This window comes from Chrysemys picta, chromosome 21 (genome assembly GCF_011386835.1).
Source record: "Chrysemys picta bellii isolate R12L10 chromosome 21, ASM1138683v2, whole genome shotgun sequence".
NCBI classification, from domain to species: Eukaryota; Metazoa; Chordata; order Testudines; family Emydidae; genus Chrysemys; species Chrysemys picta.
Genome location: NC_088811.1, coordinates 20,143,433 through 20,166,244, shown reverse-complemented (window position 1 = coordinate 20,166,244; position 22,812 = coordinate 20,143,433). Strand labels below are relative to the sequence as shown.

General features: G+C 52.1%; 1 protein-coding gene across 1 annotated transcript in view; it reads right to left on the bottom strand.

Annotated features, from left to right (window-relative positions):
• The window catches only part of LOC101935588 (claudin-16-like), a 35,092-nt gene extending 14,697 nt beyond the window's left edge, over nt 1–20,395 (bottom strand). The window contains exons 1-4 of the mRNA XM_005281822.4: nt 20,320–20,395; nt 19,107–19,228; nt 16,704–16,806; nt 14,657–14,821 (exon numbers count right to left, since the gene is read on the bottom strand). Of these exons, the coding sequence (XP_005281879.3) occupies nt 14,657–14,821; nt 16,704–16,806; nt 19,107–19,228; nt 20,320–20,395 (466 nt within the window). The remainder of the gene's footprint in view (nt 1–14,656; nt 14,822–16,703; nt 16,807–19,106; nt 19,229–20,319) is intronic.
• Between the last annotated feature and the right edge of the window lie 2,417 nt (nt 20,396–22,812).

Here is a 22,812-nt window from a genome sequence, read left to right as displayed (position 1 = left end):
GCCCCGCCCCCCCCCCCCAGCACTGCTTTACCGCGTTATATCAGAATTTGTGTTATATCAGGTCGCGTTATATCGGGGTAGAGGTGTAATTCCATATCCTCGTTCCCATTAGCCACCTTGCCACTACCCCTAAGATCTTCATTATACTTATTAAAACTGAGGCAATTATTTATTTATGTGTTGGGCCATGCCTAGATTATCATTAATCTCCACTCCGTCCTCAGTGCTTAACGGTCCCACTTCTTCTTTACTTGTTTTCTTTTTATTTATTTGGCTATAGAATCTTTTACTATTGGTTTTACTCTCCTTTGCAAGGTCCAACTCTGCTGGCTTTTGGCAGCTCTCACTTTTCTCATACACTTTCTGACCTCCACGAGGTAGCTTTCTTTGCTAATCCATCTCATCTTCCATTCCTGGTAGGCTTTCTGCTTTCTCTTAATCACCTGTTTGAGATGCTTACTCATCCAGTTTGGTCTGCAACCCTGCCCTATGCAGTTATTCCCCTTGCTTGGGATGCAGACTTCAGATAGTTTCTGCAATTTCGACTAAAAAGTTCAATCCACTTCCCTAATTAATTCCCTTAATTTTTTTAAGTTTGCCCTTTTGAAATTAAGGACCTTAGTTGCAGACATATTTTTGTTTATCCTTCCATTTAGTTTAAACTGAATTAGCTCATGATCACTCAAACCAAGGTTGTCCCCTACAACCAATTCTTCTATGAGGTCCTCTCTACTCACAAATACATAATCTAAAGTGGCATCACCTCTTATTGGTTCAGTGACTATTTGGTGAAGAAATCTGGGAACTATCCCATCCAGGGAAATCTGCGCCCCACTATTTGTGTAGCTCTTGTCCTCCAGTCTATATCTGGGACATTAAAGTCTCCCATAATCACACAATTCCCAGTAGTATTTATTAAAAACATTAAAGAGGTCTCTATCCATATTCAACTCAGATCCTCGGTGTCTGTAGCATATCTCAATCACTATCCTAGGAGAATCTCTGTTAGCTTTCTTCCTCAGAGTGTTTTTGACCCAAATAGTCTCTGTTTTATCCATCCCATCACTTCTAATTTCTTGACAGTCCACCTCATCATTGATATACAGTGCTACTCCACCACCTTTGCCTTTATTTTTGTCTTTCCTGAACAGCACATACCCTTTAAACCCTGTACTCCAGTCATGACCACTATTCCACCATGTTGTTGTTATCCCTATAATATCTAGTTTCATTCCTGCACCAGTAGCACTAGTTCCTCCATTTTGTTACCCAGCCTCCTTGTGTTGATGTATAAACATATTAGCTGTTCCTGCTTGAATTCGCCTACCTTCCTCACCCACTTGGAAACAATCATTCTACTGCCAGTATTGCCTACCTGACTGTTAGCTTCACTGGTATCAGCATTATCGTTCATCTTACTGTCCATTCTCCTACCCACTGCTGTTCCTTTCTCCATTGCTGGGTCCGTTCTTACTTGATTTTCCTCCCAGTCAATATTAAAATCAGGCATGGAGATGTAGCGAGGCGGTAGGATACCCCACCGCCTCGCTGAGGGCCGAACCTCCCCTAACACCAATGTGGGCGGAGCCACTGGGTCCGGCGTCCACCCCTCAGAGGTCACGGCGCCGACCCGGAAGTATAAAAGCCCGCCTGCAGAGCTCAGTGTAGAACAAGCCGCCGGAGAGAGCAGACGTCTGTGGATGAGCTCCTGCTTGGGAGACAGCAGCAGGCCGCGACCAGCCTGAGGACTCACCAGGCCAGCCGAGCCTACCCCTCACCCGTTACTCCGAGGAGGACTGGCCGAGCCTGCCCCTTTCCAGCTACCCCGAGGAGGAGCCTAACCTACCCTTCGCTACCTACCTGGAGGAACCGATGCTGGTGGAGAGCCCCGAGGACACTAGTCTGGCCCAGGTACCATACGAGGGGGAGAGTGGAAGTAGCCCAGGGGCAGCTGACCCCAGTCTGGCTACAGAACTGCCAGAACCTATGTTAGTGTGTTGCGGCCAGGATCCCCACTGACAGCAGCGAGTTTCCGCCGCTGCTAGGGCCCCGGGCTGGGACGCAGTGGAGTGGGAGAGCCTGCGTCCCCCCTGCCACCCACTCCTTGGGTGGCAGACTCCCCCTTTCCCTGGCCTAGAGAGGCTGGGACCTCTAACTCATTGGCTCAGCCCCTGGTTAAGGGCCTGAGCCCCTAACCATGTGTTTGCTGTCCCACACTACCGCCGGACCAGGACTGACAGCGGACCAGAGCGAGGCGGTGGGATACCCCACAGCCCCGCTGAGGGCCGAACCTCGGCCGAGACCTCTACACGTGGTACCAGAAGTGGGGATTTTGCCCAGGATGTGGGCATGAGCCCTTGACCCCTGTGAGAAAGGGTCTGGGGGGAGCGGTCCCCCACAGGAGACATGGATCTAACCAAGCTCTACACGCTCCTGACGGAGAGCCAGGAGCGACAGCAGGCGGCCCAGCTCCAACAGCACCAGCAGCTGGGAGCCCAACAGCAGCAGCTGATACAGGACCTGACGGTGCAAAACTGGGAGTTCCAGCAACAGTGTTTACAGCAGTTGGCAACAGCCCTGACCCGGCCCGCGGGGCCCCAGCCGGGAGACCCGGACGGGGCTCCCCGACTCACCCCGCCTGTAAGACTGACCAAGATGGGACCACAGGATGACCCCGAAGCCTTTCTGGTGACCTTCGAAACGGTCGCACACGTTGCCGGGTGGGCGCCAGACCAGAGGGCCACCCTCCTGGCACCGTACCTGATGGGGACGGCGCAAACGGTCTACCGGAGGTTATCCACGGAGGATGCAAGAGACTATACCCGGGTAAAGGCGGCGATTTTAGACACCCTAGACATCAGCCCAGAAACCTTCCGGCAGCGGTTCAGGGCTCTGTCCTACACCCCGGGTGCCCGACCCTGGTTGGTGGCCAGGAGCTGAGAGACCTGTGTCAGCGATGGCTACAACCTGACAGGTGGCACCCCGAAGAGCTCACGGAGCAAATCCTGTTGGAACAGTTCATCCACATCCTCCCGTCACGGGGGAGGGCTTGGGTCCTCCGCCACCGGCCTCCAACTGTAGCGGCTGCCATCGCCCTCATGGAGGACTTCCTTGCGGCGGAAGCCCCAGTCGGGCCGGTTATGCGGGGCCACCCTCCAGGGCTCGATTGCCCCAACCCCGAGAGACGGACGAGCACCCAAGTCGAACCACGGAATCCCCTGCAGAGTCAGGAGCCCCGGTATAGACGTCCCGAGGGTTCCCCTTGGCCCACCCCCACGGGGCCTGAGACCGGGACTGGCCGTGGCCCACGGAGTCCCCCTAGAAACCGGGGGGAGGCTCAGCCCGACCCAGGCGACCCGAAATCGGGCCCTGTTTCTCCTGTGGGAAGCGTGGGCATCTCCAATGGGACTGCAGCTTTGGGCACGTTTGCGCCGGAAAAAAACGTGCCCGACCACCGCAGGCTGCCAAGGTCACCGTGCCCGTAGTTGTCAGAGACTGCCAGACGCGGGCCCTGGTTGACTCTGGCTGTGGACAGACCCTAGTCTGCCAAAGCCTGGGCTTCCCTGAAGACCCCCATCTGGGAAACATTCTATTGCAGTGCATCCATGGCGATGTTCGACCTTACGCCAGTGCCCGAGTCCCACTGACCATCGACGGACTCACACGGACCATGGTGGTTAGCCTGGCCCCGCAACTCGCCTACCCCATGATCCTGGGACGGGACTGGCCGGAGTTCCCATGCGTCCTGGGTTCCCATGCGCAGGAGAGCCCCGATATCACCCCAGCATTGGAGGGGGACTGCCGTGAGGACCCCGCAGAGGAGGCTGAAGAGGCGGGACATCAGAGCTAGGAAGGCGTGCCTAAAGACCCCCCACTAACGTCGGCGAATGACCCTAAGATTGGCACGGACTTCTGCCGAGACCAGAGGGAGGATCCCACCCTGAGTCGGGCGTATGACCAGCTGGCGGCGGTAGACGACACTCTGATTGATCCCGCCCGGGCCAAGGTATGGCCCCATTTCGAGCTACGACGCGACCGCCTCTATCGGGTGGACCGAGATTCCTGCAACGGGGAGGTCCAGAGACAACTGATGGTGCCTCGGTGCCACCGACGAGCGGTGATGAAGCTTGCCCACGACGTCCCCGTGGCCGGGCACCTGGGTCAGGAAAAGACCCTCGCCCGGATTCTGTCCTGGTTTTTCTGGCCTGAGGTGCACCAGGAGGTGCGAAATTATTGTAGCTCCTGTCCGGAGTGGCCAGCTCGCTGCTCCCCCACGGACGGCCCCGGCCCCACTAGTCCCCATGCCCATTATGGAGACCCATTTGAGCGGGTGGCCATGGATTTGGTGGGACCCCTCCCGAGGAGCCAGGCCGGGTTTCTATACATCCTGGTCATGGTGGACTATGCTACCCGCTTCCTCGAAGCCGTCCCGCTCCGGAGCATCACCGCCAGGACCATTGACGACGAACTCGTCAAGGTCTTTGCCCGTGTGGGCTTGCCCCAGGAGATCCTCACTGACCAGGGTACCAACTTTACCTCCCGGTTGCTGCGGCAGGTCTGCAGACTCCTTGGGATTAAGCAGCTACGCACCTCTGTGCACCACCCGCAAACCGACGGCCTGGTCGAGCGGTTCAACCGCACCCTGAAAGACATGCTGCGCAAGTTCTCCCCCGAGGACCTGCATCGATGGGACCAGTTGATACCACCGTTGCTCCTGGCTGTCGGAGAAGTACCCCAGGCCTCCACAAAATTCTCTCCCTTCGAGCTGTTGTATGGCCGTCGTCCGAGGGGGCTGCTGGATCTCATGAGAGAGACCCGTCACCCACTCAGGGCCTTCTCCAGTATGTCCTCCAGCTGCAGGGACGCCTAGCACAAGCTGGAACTCTCGCTCGAGAGAATCTGAAGGCTGCGCAGGAAGCTCAGGCCCAAACATATAACCGAGAGGCCCGAGTCCACGAGTTCCAACCCGGCGACCGGGTTCTACTTCTCTTACCCGCCAGTGAATCCAAACTACTGGCTCAGTGGCAGGGGCCATATGAGGTGATCCGGAAGATTGGGCTGGTCACCTATGAGATTAACCAGCCAGACCACCGGAGAAAAGTCCAGCGGTACCACATCAACCTCCTGAAACCCTGGCGGGAACAGGAAGGCCTCTTAATTAATCCCTGTCCACCAGAGCCCGAGTTAGGGCCCCGGGTTACCCCAACCGAAGACGCCACAACACCTCAGCTTGGAGAGTCCTTAACTGTGGAACAACGAAAACAGACCGGGTGCCTCCTGCAGGCGTTCCGTGGGACATTCACCGCCCAGCCGGGCTACACGACCCTCGTATACCATACCATTCAGACGGAGCCACGGGTGGTGATCCAAGAGTCAACTAGACCCCCTACCCTATTGTATGCGGCAGGTCGTCGAGGAGGAAGTCCGAGCGATGCTAGAGCTGGGCGTCATTGAACCATCACAAAGCGAGTGGCGCAGCCCAGTAGTCCTGGTTCACAAACCGGATGGCACACAGTGCTTTTGCATCAATTTCTGCCGTGTCAATTCTATCTCAAAGTTCGACGCCTACCTGATGCCTTGGGTAGATGAGCTGCTGGACCGTTTAGGCAAGGCCCGCTTCCTCACGACCCTCGACCTAAGCAAAGGGTACTGGCAGATTCCCCTCGACCCCACGTCACAGGAAAAGACTGCTTTTACCACCACCACGGGCCTCTACCAGTTCACTCGGGTGCCCTTCGGTCTCCATGGTGCCCCCGCAATGTTCCAGCGGCTCATGGACCGCCTCCTTCTTCCTCATCGAGAGTACGCGGCCGCGTACCTGGACGATGTCGTCATTTATAGTGACTGGTGGGAGAACCACCTGGAGCGGGTAGCGGCTGTCCTGAGGTCCCTACGAGCCGCAGGGTTAACTGCCAACCCAAAGAAATGCCGTATTGGGTGGCAGGAGACCACCTACCTATTGGAAGGGGACAAGTGAAACCGCTTGTGGGAAAGGTTCAAGCCCTAGCGGCACGCCCACCACCCACTACGAAGCGCCACGTACGCCAATTCCTCGGACTTGCGGACTATTACCGGAGGTTCATCCCTGACTTCGCCTCCATTGCAGCCCCTTTAACGGAGCTTCTGACCAAAACCAGTCCCAGACGGGTGGAATGGACCCTGGAGCATGACGGCACCTTCCAGGCCCTCAAAGACTGTCTCTGCTGCAAACCCATCCTGTACTGCCCCGACTTTACCCGAGGGTTCATCCTCCAGACCGATGCCTCGGAGGTCGGACTAGGGGTGGTCCTGTCGCAGGAGGTGGATGGGGAGGAGCACCCAGTTATATATCTCAGCCGGAAATTATTCCCGTGAGAAAGGCACTACGCTGTAATAGAGAAGGAGGCCCTGGCAGTAAAATAGGCCTGTGACGCCCTGCGTTATTACATCCTAGGGGCCCCCTTCATACTGGTCACCGACCACGCCGTGCTTCGGTGGTTGGCCCGAATGAAGAACAATAATATGAGGCTAACGCGGTGGTACCTGGCACTACAGCCCTATGCTTATACCATCCGCCATAGGGCCGGTAAGGACCACGCGAACGCGGACTTCTTGTCCCGCCTGGGAGAGTTGGACGGGTCTGACCCCGATGGACGGGAGCCAGCTTTGTGGGGGAAGGTGTAGCGAGGCGGTGGGATACCCCACCGCCTCGCTGAGGGCCAAACCTCCCCTAACACCAACGTGGGCGGAGCTACTGGGTCTGGCGCCCGCCCCTCAGAGGACATGCGCCGACCCGGAAGTATAAAAGCCCACCTGCAGAGCTCAGTGGAGAACAAGCCACTGGAGAGAGCAGATGTCTGTGGACAAGCTCCTGCTTGGGAGACAGCAGCAGGCCGCGATCGGCCTGAGGACTCACCAGGCCAGCCGAGCCTGCCCTGTGCCTGCTACCCCGAGGAGGACTGTCCGAGCCTGCCCCTTTCCAGTTATCCCGAGGAGGAGCCAAACCTACCCTTCGCTACCTACCCAGAGGAACCGATGCTGGTGGAGACCACCGAGGACACTAGTACGACCCAGGTACCATACGAGGGGGAGAGTGGAAGTAGCCCGGGGGCAGCCGACCCCAGTGTGGCTGCAGCACTGCCAGAGCCTGTGTCAGTGTGTTGCGGCCAGGATCCCCACTGACAGCAGCGAGTTTCCACCGCTGCTAGGGCCCCGGGCTGGGACGCAGTGGAGTGGGAGGGCCTGCGTCCCCCCTGCCACCCACTCCTTGGGTGGCAGACTCCCCCTTTTTCCCTGGCCCAGAGAGGCTGGGTTTCTGACTAACTATTTGATTGCTGCCCCGCCCTGACCTAGGGCCTGGGCTGCTATAAACATTGACTCAGCCCCTGCTTAAGGGCCTGGGATCCTGACTATTTGATTGCTGCCCCGCCCTGACCTAGGGCCTGGACTGCTACAAACCCCTTGACTCAGCCCCTGCTTAAGGGCCTGGGATCCTGAACTATTGGCTCAGCCCCTGGTTAAGGGCCTGAGCCCCTAACCGTGTGTTTGCTGTCCCACACTACCGCCGGACCAGGACTGACGGCGGACCAAAGCGAGGCGGTGGGATACCCCACAGCCCCGCTGAGGGCCGAACCTTGGCCGAGACTTCTACAGGAGATTACATGTCTCCTCTGAGTTCCTAATTTAAAGCTCTTTTAATCAGTTATGCCAACCTCCCTCCCAGAAGTCTATTTCCCTCCCTCCTCTGGTGGAGTCCATCCCATGAGAACAGTTCTCTGTCCATCAGTGCCTCCCAGTGGTCAAACATCCCAAAGCTGCCCTCATAGCACCACTGCTTGGGCCATCTGTTGATCATCATAATCTTACTTGGTCTTCGTTCTCCTCCTCTAGGGACAGGTAGAATCCCACTGAAGATTCCCTGAGCCTCCATTTCTTTAAGTATCTTCCCCAGCCTGGCATAGTCTCCCTTGATGTGTTTGAGTAAGAATCTAGCAGTATCATTTATTCCTATGTGAAAGACAATCAGTGGATTCTTTCCTGCTCCCATTAGGTCCTCTTCAGCCTCAGGTTCACATCCAATATCTTAGCTCCCAGCAGACAGCACACCCATCTGTTCTCCAGATCAGCTCTGGTGACAGGCCTGTCTGTTCTTTGTAGACCTGCCCCTTCCTGGTGTGGGTGTGATTCTCCAGCCTACTTCCTGTTCTTTCTGGCTGCAAGTCCTCTCATCTTTTGTTCCCCCTTGCAGTCTTCTGCGAGTCATCCTGTATCCTCCTGGGGCTCTGAACTCTGACTATCTCCACTGACTCTTCCCCTCTTCTTATAGGACTAGCCGCTCTTCTCTTCTTTCTGGCCCATCCACCTTCTGTTACTGCCTGATGTGCCCCTTCTTCATTTTCCAACTCAGCAAACCTGTTCCTGAGCTCTATTTCTCCTTCACTGGCCAGTCTTTTCCTCTGCCTAGTTCTCATAGTCACTTGCTTCCACTGGTCACTTTCCTCACCCAGCAGTCTCCCCGCAGAGTTCTCCAGTCTAGCTTGCATCTGCGAGTGTTAACTTTTGCCTTCAGCCTCCTCTTGCCTTCCTTGCATTATCTGCTCAAATCCCCTTCAAACCTCAACCATAGTTTCTACCTGCATCTCCAAACCTCAGATCTTCTCTTCCATCAGCTCTGTCAAGCAGAACTTCATACAAACAAAGCTCTTTTTGGGTACCCATTCCACGATAATGTACATCCGCAGCTTCCACATCTGGTCATCTTCACTGTCTCTTCCATTCCTTAGGTCACTACCACTTCTGCCTTCCTGCCTAAGCACCTGTCAAGGGAAAAAAACAAACAAACAAAAACAAAAAACCAAACCCCAGACAAAACCAGACCACCGCACAGTCCCTCCCACATAAACTTCCTCAAACTCCCCCTACTTTCAGCCCTGTTTGCTGGCACCTGTGCCACTGCGCCTATGCCGTTAGCTGCCTGAATGACATCCTCATTTCTCTGAAAGTCAGGACTGCCACAATCATCAAGTGCACACTGTCTTGGAGAGACTCTGCCAAAACCACCTCTACATCTTGCTTATGAAACGTGAGTTCAATAAGGACACCGTAGAAGTTCTGAGGGACTCACCAGGGACTCATAGAGGTGGCAGCAATAGCCAATTGTGCTGCACCCAAGTATGTATCCGAAGAAGTGAGGTTTTAACTCACGAAAGCTTATGCCCAAATAAATCTGTTAGTCTTTAAGGTGCCACCAGACTCCTTGTTGTTTTTGTAGATACAGACTAACACGGCTACCCCCTGATACATGGGGTGCAGCAATTCCCGGGGTTTGCCAATATCTAGGTGCTTTATTAAAGGATTCTCTAGCCTGGTTGCACCCCTAATGGCACTTCTGCAAAAGAGGGTCTGGTTTGCCTAGTCCACAGAGGCTCCGTTGGTCTCTGATCAACTGAAGAGTGCATTCACCTCAGCACCTACCCCGCATCTGTAAAAACACAGAACCCTTCACAAAGCTACAAGCAGGGACATTCTTTCATAACTGGCAGATTGGCAATAACAAAATGCCAGTAGTGATTCTGGGGGACCTTGCTCCCCTGGCTCATGAAGCCATACACTGGCCACCTCAACAGCAGGGGAGGAGGGATAGCTCAGTGGTTAGAGCATTGGTCTGCTAAGCCCACAGTTGTGAGTTCAATCCTTGAGGGGGCCATTTAGGGATCTGGGACAAAAATCTGTCTAGGGATTGGTCCTGCTTTGAGCAGGGGGTTGGACTAGATACCTCCTGAGGACCCTTCTAACCCTGAGATTCCATGATTCATCAAGGAAAGATTCAACTACCAGTGCAGAATGACAGTTGAATGTACTTCTGGTAGATTGAAGAGATGCTGGCAGTGTTTACTGACTAGATTGGATCTCAGTGAGGAAAAATATCCTCATGGTTGTAGCTGCCTGTTGTGTTCTGCATAACATCCGTGAGACAAAGTGGGGAAAAGCTGTCCCCAGATTTGGGGGCAGTGATGGAGTGGCTTTCTGCTGACTGTGAACAGCCAGACACAACAGCTATTACAACATGGAGATATTGGTTGAGGAAGGCTTTGAAAGAGCACTTTAACGGTCAGCCAGTAGTGTTCTGTGCTGGAGTGTTCTCTGGGCCCGGAGCTTTTGGTGCTACTAGGAATTGTGCACTGCTTGCTGTATATGTATAAGTATGACTGGGTATCTTTCTGAAGCTATGAACTGTGTGGTGCTAAGTGTGCATTTATGAGAATTGTTTGTTTTGACTTAGCACCATGCAGTCTGGTGTATTTGCTGTGCACTAATAAAGATAATTTGATTATCTAAAAATAGAACTTTATTGGATGGCAATAAACCATGCTGAAAATCAAAGTGCAACAAAACCCATATGCAATGTTATACACATTTTTAACATAATGGGATGAAAATTTAAAATTAGAGAGGAAGTAAACATATACGTCCATTTGAGTAAACAAATGTAGTCTGTTGTGGCTACACATACCCCAGTCATGGTTCCCACAGGTGGTTTCCCACAGGAAGCTGTGGTTTTCCTTGCTGTCCTGCAGCGTGAAGTGTTAGGGGTAAGATTACATGATGCCGTGTGGTATGTTGGAGGGTGTATGGAGAAGTAACCATGGAGTTCTCCAAAGAATGCAAAGGGTGGAGAATCCAGGACTTTTGGACCTGTAGATCAACTGGGCTCTGCAGCATTTGGCCTTGCTGCCTGAGAAATCCCATTCTGTCCTGGTTCATTTCCCATTCTTTCACCTGCTGGGACTCCTGGGCCGTTTTCCTGTCCTCTCTTTCCTTCTCCATGCTACAGTCACATTGGCACTCCAAGCCCTTTGTTCACGGGCCAATGAAGCACTGGCTTGAAGGATCTCACAGAACATGTCCTTCCTAGTCCTCTTCTTTCTCCTCCTCCTCCTCATTGTCAGGTGTTCTGTGGGTGAGAAGCTCCCCTTCTTTATTCCCATAAACACTTTTAATAAGACTTGCATATTGACACGTCAGTTTTGGAGCACCTCGGCACAGCACCATCTCCAGCCCCAGCCATGGTGAGTATGGCCTGCCAGGGGTGAGGTGGGGAAGGATTTTCTGTTGCATGAAGCTATAAAATTTCGGTCTCTACTCCACAGGCATAGGAATATAGGGAAATGACACTGAATATTGGCACTATGTTTCACAGGCAGTGGTGATTTTAGTTGATGTCTAACTCCTGAGGGTCACAAAGGCACAGAGGACACAGCTTGTGCTGGTGTCCCAAAGCCACCCTGTAGCGGGGCGGCCTGGCTTCCAGGCGCCCCAGGAAGCGATGAGCCAGAACAGCCGCCAGAGTGGGCGGAGCCACCACGGCCTGTCCCCGCCCCCGGAAGTCAAGGGGCGGGACAGGAAGTATAGAGGCCAGGCCACAGCGCTCAGTAGCTGGCCGGCAGCGGGAGAGGACAGACGCTGGTGCCCGAGCTCCCGCGGACCTGAGCCTGCTGAGAGCCCGGTACCCCGAGGAGGACTGGCCGAGCCTGCCGAGAGCCCGGTATCCTGAGAAGGACTGGCCGAGCCTGCTGAGAGCCCGGTACCCCGAGGAGCGGCCTGAGCTTCCCCCCGCCGAGGGCCCAGAGGGAGCGACAGACCTACCTGGTGCTCGGGGCCCGGAGGAGCCCATGATCTGCGACCCAGCAGACGGAACTCAGGAGGAGCAGGTACCCATGGAGGAGGAGATGGGAAGTGGCCCGGGGATAGCAGACCCCGAACCCATGTCAGTGTGTTGTGGTCAGGATCCCCACTGACTGCGCGGCAGACGGACTGCTGCGGATAGGGCCCCGGGCTGGAACACAGTGGAGTGGGTGGGCCTGTGTTCCCCCCTGCCACCCCGCGCCGGGTGGCAGTCTCTCCTCCTCCTTGTCCAAGGGGCCTGGGCCCCTGACTGACTATTGGTTTGCTGCCCCGCCCGGACCTAGGGCCTGGGCTAACCCAAACTGACCCAGCCCCTGCTACAGGGCCTGGGCCTCTGACTGACGATTGGTTTGCTGCCCCGCCCTGGCCCAGGGCCGGAGCTGTTAATTGTATGCTCAGCCCCTGCCTAAGGGCCTGAGTTCTGAACTGTTAATTGTGTGCTCAGCCCCTGCATAAGGTCCTGAGCTCTGAACTGTTAACTGTGTGCTCAGTCCCTGCCTAAGGGCCTGAGTTCTGAACTGTTAATTGTGTGCTCAGTCCCTGCACAAAGGTTGAGCTCTGGACTACCAATTGCGTGCTTAGCCCCTACCCAAAGGTCGGGGCCCTAACTGTTATTCACTTTGTAGCGGGCGGCCTGGCTTTCAGGCGCCCCAGGAAGGGACGAGCCCCACCCCGGAACTACTACACACCCATTCCTGTATGCCACAAGCCTGTTAATTGCAATGGTGCAGCCAAACTCATCACAGAGTGGCGTGGGAAACTGTCCTGCCTTGGAGGAAGAAATAAGGCAGCCATGCTTAGAAACCTTTGGGAGGGGACTGCAGAGTATCTCCACCTAAGTTTCACTGAGCTCTCTCAGGAGGATAAAAGGGATTCTTATTCACATAAACAAAGTGTTCCGTGTTCTCCCGCACACCCGCATAACCCAAGAGGGGAATGAAAGGCAGCTGCCAACTCTGCCATCTCTGTTGTACCACTAAAGTCAATACCTTTGTCTTGTTAACTCGGGGCTGGGCTGGGCACCAGCTTTGAATTTAAGCACTGTAAGGAAAAATGCCCTTACACACTTATCCAAGTTCCCTTTCCCTTCGTCAGGCTCATCTGTGCTGACCTGGTGGGACTGGCCAGATTGTGGCAGAATCTTGAACAGGTCCTGGCTTGCAGCAAGGCTAGAGTGCCCTGCCTTGTCTCCTCCTTGCTGTTCATGGCAGCAATCTCTGTCTCTGAGGGATCCACAATAGACTACAGGCTGCTGGCAGGATCTCTGCCAAGTCTGGCATGCAATTCATTGTAGAAATGGCCGGTCTGCACTGCAGCATCAGATCTATTGTTGTGTTGCGTGGCCTTTTGATATGCCGGGAGCAGTTCCTTTGCTTTCGCAGAGCACTGCTGTTGATGCCTGTTGGAGCCCATCACCTGCATCCCCTGTCCAGATCTACTCATAGGCGTCCATATTTCTAGAGCTGGTCTGTAGCTGCGCTTGCAGAGCCTCTTCTCCCCAGAGGCCCAGGAGATCCAATACTTTCAGTCTACTCTAGGCAGAAGCGCATCTAGTACTTCTTTGAGTGCGTGGAGCTGATCTGGTCGGTTGGGCAGTTGCACACAACAGAGGTGGAGTTGAGGCAGTGGTGGCTTCTGGTCTCTGTGACCAATGGGCATTGGAGTTTAAAATTGTGAACAGAGTGGTCACTGTCGTAGGGAAAGGGGCATTGTGGGACAGCTGCTGGAGGACTGTTAGGGTCGACACAGGTCGTTCAGTGTTTACACTTGCACTAAGTAGGCCTTCCAGGGAGGTGGTTTTACTGTGTTGCCATAATGGGGCGCTTATGTCAGCTGGAGACAAATGCACAAATAGCTGAGTGCTTAGCGGCTTACAGTGACCTAACTTTGTAGTGTAGACCAGGCCTTAGGTTTCTATGCACATCCCACCCAATGATGCTATCCAAATTCACTGTATAGTGTTTATGTGTATGTATGTATTATCACTGCACCCTTTTCATCCTCCTTCCACCTAGCGCTTCAATTCAACCCAATCTCACTATTCCCAGCTCAGCCTTTCTCAACCCAATGCCATTTCACTCACCCCATCTGCCCTGCCCCACCCAATGCCATTCCATTCTTATCTCTACTGTTGCCCTCCAGCAGTGGTTCTCAACCAGGGGTAGGTAGCAGCAGAGATCTTCCAGGGGGTGCATCAACTCACCTAGAGATTTGCCTAGTTTTACAACAGGCTACGTCAAAAGCACTAGCGAAGTCAGTACAAACTAAAATTTCATACAGCCAATGACTTGTTTATACTGCTCTATATACCACTATACACTAAAATGTAAGTACACTATTTATATTGCAATTGATTTCTTTTATACTTGTATGGTAAAAATGCGACAGTAGCAATTCTTCAGTAATAGTGTGCTGTGACACGTATTTTTACGTCTGATTTTGCAAGCAAGTAATTTTGAAGTGAGGTGTAACTTGAGGGTACGCAAGAGAAATCAGACTCCTGAAAGGGGTACAGTAGGCTGGAAAAGCTGAGAGCCACTGCCCCACAGCAATCCACTCAACAGCCCCTCCCTCCAGTCAGGGCCGGCTCCAGCATTTCTGCCGCCCCAAGCAAAAAAAAAAAAAAAAAAGCCGCGATCGGCAGTGGCAGTTCAGGGGCCGGTCCTTCGCTCCTAGAGGGCGTGAAGGACCTGCCGCCCCCGAATTGCCGCAGGTGCCGCCCCTCTCCCTTGGCCGCCCCAAGCACCTGCTTGTTAAACTGCCTCCAGTTGAGACTATCACATACAGCACAGCTCTATCCTACCCACGCCACACCACAGCACCCACCATGATCTGACCCCATCCCACTCAATATTCTTCTAGCCTATCCAGCTCCACCAGCCCCAGCTTCACTCAGCCAGCACCACTCCCCAGGTCCATTGGACTCAAATCCCATTCCACTACACAGTTTTGTTATTGACAAGGCAGATTGCTAGTGCTTTGGAACACTTACTTCCAAGGCCAAGGGTTAACCCAGCCATGTAGCACATCTTCAGTTTGATATGGGGCGCTTCCTTGAGAAACTTGATGCAGTCCAGACCCAACAGCAGCGTAATCAAAGCCAAGCCCGCCAGAATGTCAGCTGCGATCAGCAGTGCTCGCGTCACCACGATCTTCACTGAGAAGAGCGAACAAAGCAAAAACTGGACAGATCACAGGCATGACAGTGTGGATTTGACTCCAAACACCTTCTATCACTCTGTGTTAAGCGTGCTGCTGTTCTATGGGTAACACACGTGTGCTATTGTAACCCACTGGTGAGTGTTTGTTACAGGTCCCCCTCTGGGTCCGATCCAAAGAGGACACGAGTCTGGTACAACCCCCAGCTGCAGAGTCTTGGCTTGGTTTAGCTTAGCCATGGAGGTCCCTGGTTCAGTCCTGATGTGTTGTCTAAGGGGGTGGTTGTCCCACACTATAACCACTGCTTATCATGCTGGCCAACAGTGTCTCATTGTTTCCTTGTTGTGTCCATCTGTTGTCTTATACTTAGACTGTGAGCTCTGGGACAGTCTTTTTATTTGTGTTTGTACAATGGGGTCCTGGGCTGTGACTAAGGCTCTTAGGCAGTACTTTAACAATAATAATTAATAATATAGATATCACAGCGTGAGCCGTGTCTGGGTGTTGTTGTGTTCCTAGTATCAGTCTTCTCACTGCTGCAAGGATTTCACCATGTTACGCAAGACACAGCAGCCTGAATGTCAGGAGAGTTATTTCCCCTTTCCACCACACTTAAAACTACGGGACATCTACCAGGCAAATACGCACAGTGGAGTGTGTGACAATCCAGGCAGCACAGCACTGTTTGGACACATGGTTTGATTGTAATGCAGCTGACGCCAGGGTGAACGCCCACCGTCGACATCGATGTATGATCCATTGGTAGAACTCGTATGTTTAGATAACGCCTTCGTCTTATCGCGAACAGGATAATGACAGGAACAACTGAAGAGCATCTAAACCTGACTATGGCAGATCCTCTGCTGGTGTAAATTGTCGAAGCTCCGTTGGCATCATCGGAGCTATGGCAATGGACACCAGCTGAGATCTGCTCCACTGCCTTTATCTCGGTCTGGAATGGTCTTCACTCGGGGTCTGGTTGGGGAGTGTGGCCTAGTGGTCACGGCCACAACCCCTGACTGCCAAGGGGATTGTGGGAGGGGAGCCCGGGCCCTCGCACTTCACTGAGCTCCGACCCAGGGCCCTTTGTGCTACCAGTATTCTGGCAACCAAGGCTGCTTAAGGATGTCCTCCCTGGGCCACTTCCTCTTGTCCTTCCCCTAGGTCAGCTTAGTCCAAACCTTAGTTCCCTGTTGGGAAGTCCAAACCAAAATACGTAAAAGGGGGCTATCAATGTCCAGGGTCCACAGATGGGAGAGAGGGGGCTATTTCCCTCTCTGGTTGTCTCTGGGGTGGGTCCTCTCTTCCCTCAGGTAGGGCCCCTTTGGGCAGCTTTGTCAGAGCCTTTAGGCTTCCCTCTGCTCTCCTGGAGCTGTAGGCTGCAGATCTGCTCACCTCCGGCTCTGCCACCCAAATGAGCTAATTCCCTGTTTTTTAATTCCTCCAGTAGATGGAGCATTTGTTGCAGGTGTGGCGGGGCGGGGCTGGCTGAGCCCAAAATAGTCTCTTAACCCCTTGTTGCCCAGGGGTTTGTATACCCCATCACACAATTAAAGCTTTTAATACCATCTAAATGTGACTGCTAAGCAGGGGACTTACCCCTATAAAAGAATCTAAACAACTAAAGGAAAAGAGATGAAATTTTTCACATGAAGTTTTACTTCACTTTGGGTTTTTAATGTTTTAAATGTTTTATATGTGATTAATTAAAGGTTTAAAAGGATTTTTTTTAAAGCGTTGGTTGTTACAGTGGGAAGAGGCAAACTATATAGCTCAATGCAAACTCCAAATCACAATGAATTGCTTAACGTTGTAACATATGTTTTGTAAAAACACCCTCTTCCCGAACACCCACTCTCATCACGACAAGCAGGACTCACATGGATGGCCTGCTAAAATGGAGTCATACTGGTCACAAGTCCTGATGCCATCCTGCACGTTGGTGACACATTCCCTCCACAGCCCCCGGCATTTGAGGCTGACCTAGAAGAGGAAGAAAGAAATTAGAGATAGAGACACTCAAGCAAAAAACATCCCATGATCCTCTGGGGCTAGCCTAACCCAAGAAAGCATTCAGTCTCAACGGGTAGTGATCAATGGCTCGATGTCTAGTTGGCAGCTGGTAGCAAGCGGAGTGCCCCAGGGGTCTGTCCTGTTGCCGGTTTTGTTCAACATTTTCATTAATGATCTGGATGATGGGATGGATTGCACCCTCAGCAAGCTTGCAGATGACACTAAGCTGGGGGGAGAGGTAGATAGGCTGGCGGGTAGGGATAGGGTCCAGAGTGACCTAGACAAATTGGAGGATTGGGCCAAAAGAAAACTAATGAGGTTCAACAAGGACAAGTGCAGAGTCCTGCACTTAGAAAGGAAGAATCCCATGCACCGCTACAGGCTGGGGACCGACTGGCTAAGCAGCAGTTCTGTAGAAAAGGACCTGGGGATTACAGTGGACAAGAAGCTGGATATGAGTCAGCAGTGTGCCCTTGTTGACAAGAAGGCCAATGGCATATTGGGCTGCATTAGTAGGAGCATTGCCAGCAGATCGAGGGAAGTGATTATTCCCCTCTATTCGGCACGGGTGAGGCCACACCTGGAGTATTGCGTCCAGTTTTGGTCCACCCCACTACAGAAGGGATGTGGACAAATTTGAGCGAGTCCAGCGGAGGGCAATGAAAATGATCAGGGGGCTGGGGCACATGACTTACGAGGAGAGACTGAGGGAACTGGGGTTATTTAGTCTGCAGAAGAGAAGAGTGAGGGGGGATTTGATAGCAGCCTTCAACTACCTGAAGGGGGGTTCCAAAGAGGATGGAGCTCGGCTTTTCTCAGTGATGGCAGATGACAGAACAAGGAGTAATGGTCTCAAGTTGCAGTGGGGGAGGTTTAGGTTGGATATTAGGAAACACTATTTCACTAGGAGGGTGGTGAAGCACTGGAATGGGTTACCTAGGGAGGTGGTGGAATCTCCATCTTTAGAGGTTTTTAAGGCCTGGCTTAACAAAGCCCTGGCTTTGATGATTTAGATGGGGTTGGTCCTGCTTTGAGCAAGGGATTGGACTAGATGACCTCCTGAAGTCTCTTCCAACCCTAATATTCTCTTATTCTATGAGCTGCCAGCCAATTGAGACAGTTTGAAAACTCTCTGTAGTTCACAGGCACAAATCTGGAGACAGGTTTCAGAGTAGCAGCCGTGTTAGTCTGTATCCGCAAAAAGACGAACAGGAGTACTTGTGGCACCTTAGAGACTAACAAATTTATTAGAGCATAAGCTTTCGTGGACTACAGCCCACTTCTTCGGAAGCATATGAAATCTGCATAGCCACAAATCTGGAGACAGAGCAGAAAAGAGCCACGAAAATTATTTGAGGGCTGAAAAAATACCTTGCAGTGTTAGTCTGAGAGCTCGATATGCTTAAATTATCAAAAAGAAGCTTGAGAGGTGATTTGATTATGATGCATAAGTATCTTCATGAGGAGAAAATGCCAGGTTCTAAAGGGTTTTTAATCTAGCGGAAAAAGATGTTACAAGAATCAATGGCTGGAAGTTAAAGCCAGACAAATTTAAATTAGAAACAAGGCACACATGTTTAACAGCGAGGGTGGTTAACTTTTGGAACAAACTACCAAGAGGAGTGGTGGATTTTTTGTCTCTTGATGTCTTCAGATCAAGATTGGCTGCTTTTCTGGAAGATACATGTTAGCCAACACAAGTTCCTGGGCTCAACCCAGGGGTAACTGGGTAAAATTCTCTGGCTTGTTCTAGGCAGAAGGTCAGACTTTGATCTAATGGTCCCTTCTGGCCTTAAACTCTATGAACCTATAAAATCTATGAAACGTTAAATGCAAAACACTGTATGCTGACTGTATGGTGTGTAGGATCTACCCAGCTATGCCCCATCCTTGGGTCATCTTCAGCCTAATGGGGTGCAGCCACGGGGCAGAGCAGGGGGAGGGAAGAGATGGCATGAACTGCGCCTTGCTTTGCTACAGCTGTGAAACATCAGTCCAGTGATTTCATGAGCTCGCCACAGTTTTTGCTACATTGTGAAATATTCTTCAAATTCTAAGCTTGCATTTAAAAAACCTTAAGTTGATATCTATTTCCGTGTAAGACACAGCTATGAAAATGTATGCAGATGTGCTGTGGCCCTGTTCATGCCATAGTGCAACCCCCCCCCCCCCACACACACACACACCTTTGACTGATACTTCCTAAATTCAAGTATCTCCTTAGTCACAGCACTGAACACTGAGCAAAAGGCTGTGCTTTTTCTGCTCACCTCCAAGCTATCATCAGCATTAACCATCCAGCAATCGGTGCAGGTGGCTATGACCAGGAGGAGGGTGGAGAGGAGACCCAGGCAGAAAGCCATCAGCTGGAAGATCACAGTCATCTGGAACACTGCAGGACCCCAAAGCACAGTGGGTTGGCATTGACACATCACCCGGAAGAGAAGTGAACTTCCCCACCCTAGTCTGGCACCATTTATACCTCCTGATCCCCCAAAGCAGGCACCATTACATTCCCCACCACACACGCAGGCACCATTTGTGCTGCCCACAAGTACTGCTAACTCTGTTTAGAACCAGGGATGAACTCAAGAGATGGAGAATGAAGTCCTGGCTCAACTAAAGTCAATGGCAAAATTCCTCTTGGTTTCCATGCGGCCAGCAATTCGCCCCTTGTTTCCAGAACTGTAGTGCAGGATTGCAAGGGATCCTAACAGGCAAATGTCAAACAAAAGTTAGGGAAACAATTCTCACACCAAACTGAACGCTCAGCCTCTGCACACAGAGTGTGTTCAACAGGCACATTCCACTGCCTCACCAGTCCCCAACAACTATGGGGGCATGAATGATTGTGGGTCTGTGCCTGGAGGGGGGATCGGTGGGTTAAACCACACGGTTCAGGGTGAGTGGAAGCAAGCGATAGGGGTACATGTTGTTCCACTGGAGAAGCAGAGGTGGATGAAAAAATGACTGAGGTCCATTTGAAATGGAAAAAGGCTCCTTTGGGGGGGTGTTTATCATTTCTAAGCTATGTAGCCCATACTTCTGGAACGCTACAAACATTTTCTTCTCTCAGCTAAAATTGATCATAAGCAGCATGATAGCAATATACCGGCTTTATTAAAACATAGACGGGTTCCTGGGTGGGTGTGTGCATGAATGCACATGTGTTTATATTGCATGGGGGCGTTTGTGCATGTGTGCGCTCATGTGCATATCAAGAGGAGACAAGTCTTCACGGCAGAGTTAACTCAGGTGATCGGCACCTATGTCTCAGCACTCGCGTTAGCCTAGCACCAGTGCCTGAGTCCATCGGAATGCTCTAGGACCCCATTCCAGCGCCCCAAAAAGGTCTGGAATGGTATCGTGGAACTTCTCATCCTCGTGGTCCTGCACTGCTTGTGTGTAGCGCTCACCACTGCCTAGCAGCCACAGTGCAAAGCCATACCTGAGTAATTAGGTCCTCATCAGGGCTTCACTCACCTGTGTCTGTCGCTAGGACTTCTGGGGGCACATCCCATGGTTCTTTGTGCTGCAGTGAGTTGAGTTGCTGTGACATTGTGTACCTTGGGGGAGCGCCCTGTAATCCCCATCTTCCTCATTTATAGATGATTGTGATCTTGACTATAGAGCAGGCCTTGTAAGGCATGAGGGGAAAGGTTATGATTGGCTGAAAGTCGTTTCTCTGTCCATATATGTGTATCATTAATGCATATGGAGTTATGAGAATTGTGTTGTATGGTGGTCACTAATGCTGTAAGTTGGGGGATCAGCCAGAGATTAGCTCCCCAGAGGCAACAGCAAGGCAAGTAGCCAACGCCCAGGCGGGGTGTGAAACAACGCATCACCAGCCCTTGTCCAGCAAGAAGCTACTATGCAATGACTCACCTGCATGAGGCCACACCGGGGGAATTGCTCAACCTTTGCTGGAGACTCAGCAATGCCCCCAGACATGCCTGGACTTGTGTTTTCCCAGCACATGGACTGAGGGTATAAAATAGACACAGTGGCCATATGCTGGGCCTTTCTCCTGCCCCCATCTACGCTGCAAGCAACAAGGACACTCTGAAGACTCCAACTGAGGGGACTGGCCCAGACATCAAGGGTGAAATCTGTGTACTAGGAACTGCAATATCCAGCGGGGTGAGAAAAACTGCTTAATCTCAATGTTGCCCAGTCTAATAGGGTTGAGAGTTTATTTTGGTAACTAACTCACTTGATAAAAGCAACAGAGGGTCCTGTGGCATCTTTAAGACTAACAGAAGTATTGGGAGCATAAGCTTTCGTGGGTAAGAACCTCAGTTCTTACCCACGAAGAAGTGAAGTTCTTACCCACGAAAGCTCATGCTCCCAATACTTCTGTTAGTCTTAAAGGTGCCACAGGACCCTCTGTTGCTTTTTACAGATTCAGACGAACACGGCTACCCCTCTGATAACTCACTTGATATTACTTAAAATCTATCATTCGTAGTCAATACATTTGTTTTACTGTTTATCTTTACCAGTGAGTTTGCCTGAAATGTGTGGTAAACATGCTCAGGTTTACAAAGGCTTGTTGTGTATGTCCATTTTCCATTGATGAAGTGGTGAACCGATTAATAAATTTGCACTGCCCATCTTGAGCAGTGCAAGACGGTATATCCCTGAGGTACAGTGCAGCTGGGGGGATTTGGCTGGTGCCTTTCTCTGTGTGATTCAGGAGTGGCTCTGGGAGCATTCATGCAATAGAGCTGGGTGTGGGCTCCACATGCTGCTGTGCTGAGTGATCACAGCACCTGGAGGGGTTGCTGCTTGTCACTAGCAAAGCACTGTGAGAGACAGCCCAGGCTGGAGAGAGTTAAGGGGGCACAGCAGTACCCCAGTTCCAGGCTCCACTCTGGGGATCCCGTCACAGTCATTCTGTGATTCTTTCCCAGTGAATTATGGGAGAAGTTGTCTGTCTTTCTAGGCACATGGGGGAGGGAATTGTGGGAAGTCAATGGAGGACTATCATCAGCACTCAAGTGATTAGTCTGTGTCCTCACTGCAAAATGAGTGAGTTACCAGCCTGAGTGAAAGTGGCACCCGAGCTCTAGCCTCTCCCCAAGCTCGGCCAGCAAGTCCAGGTTGAAAGCACCACTAAACTCACATCAGAAGGTTTTGTGTGTAGACAGGAGGAAATTAGGGACAACACCCTACTAGGAGCCCAGGTTAACTCTGCAGTGAAGACAGACCCATGAGCGGCGCATGAACCGCTGGCTGGGGAGGCTAGCCCCCAGCCCTACCCTTCCCTCCTGAAGCCCCACCCCTTCCGGCCCTGCCCCAGGCTAGCCCCCACCCAGCCCCAGAGCACCCACAGCCTCCCACTCCACCCCTAGCCCTGGAGTGACGGGTGGGCGGGTTGCGCGGCCCGAGCCGGCACCACCCCACAGGGAGACTGGAAGAGCCACACGGAGCGGGAGCAGGGGGAGGGGGCTGGGGGCAGAGTGTGGGAGGGGCCACACCTGACTGTTCGGGGAGTCACAGCCTCCTCCAGCCTATGGTACCCGCCACCCATGGACTGACCCATAATGAAATGCTCCTTTGGACCTTAGCTATGGAGTTGCAACCAGCTCTCTCATAATACACCGTACTTAAAACTACCAGTCTATAACTTAGACAAGCCCTTCCTGGGATCTTTAACAGAGCTGAGAACTCTCTTGACTTTACAATGAGTTTCATGAAATCTGGTGTTTTCTTATGATTAGGTGAGGAGCAAAGCTTGTTATTTTTTTAAGTAAATTTCCGGAGCTCATGGTTGCAACGAAAAGCTGGAAAACATGACATGGGTGCTCCCTAAAGACTCAGAAACCAGAAGGCAAAGAAAAAGAACGCAAATGTTATTATTTTTAACACATGATTTTTAAGCTAATATGATGATTGTTGTGACCTGACTCATGATTTTTACATGCTGAGGGCTGGCAGTGCTGTCGTCTGTATGTTGTTTCTGGGCCTGCA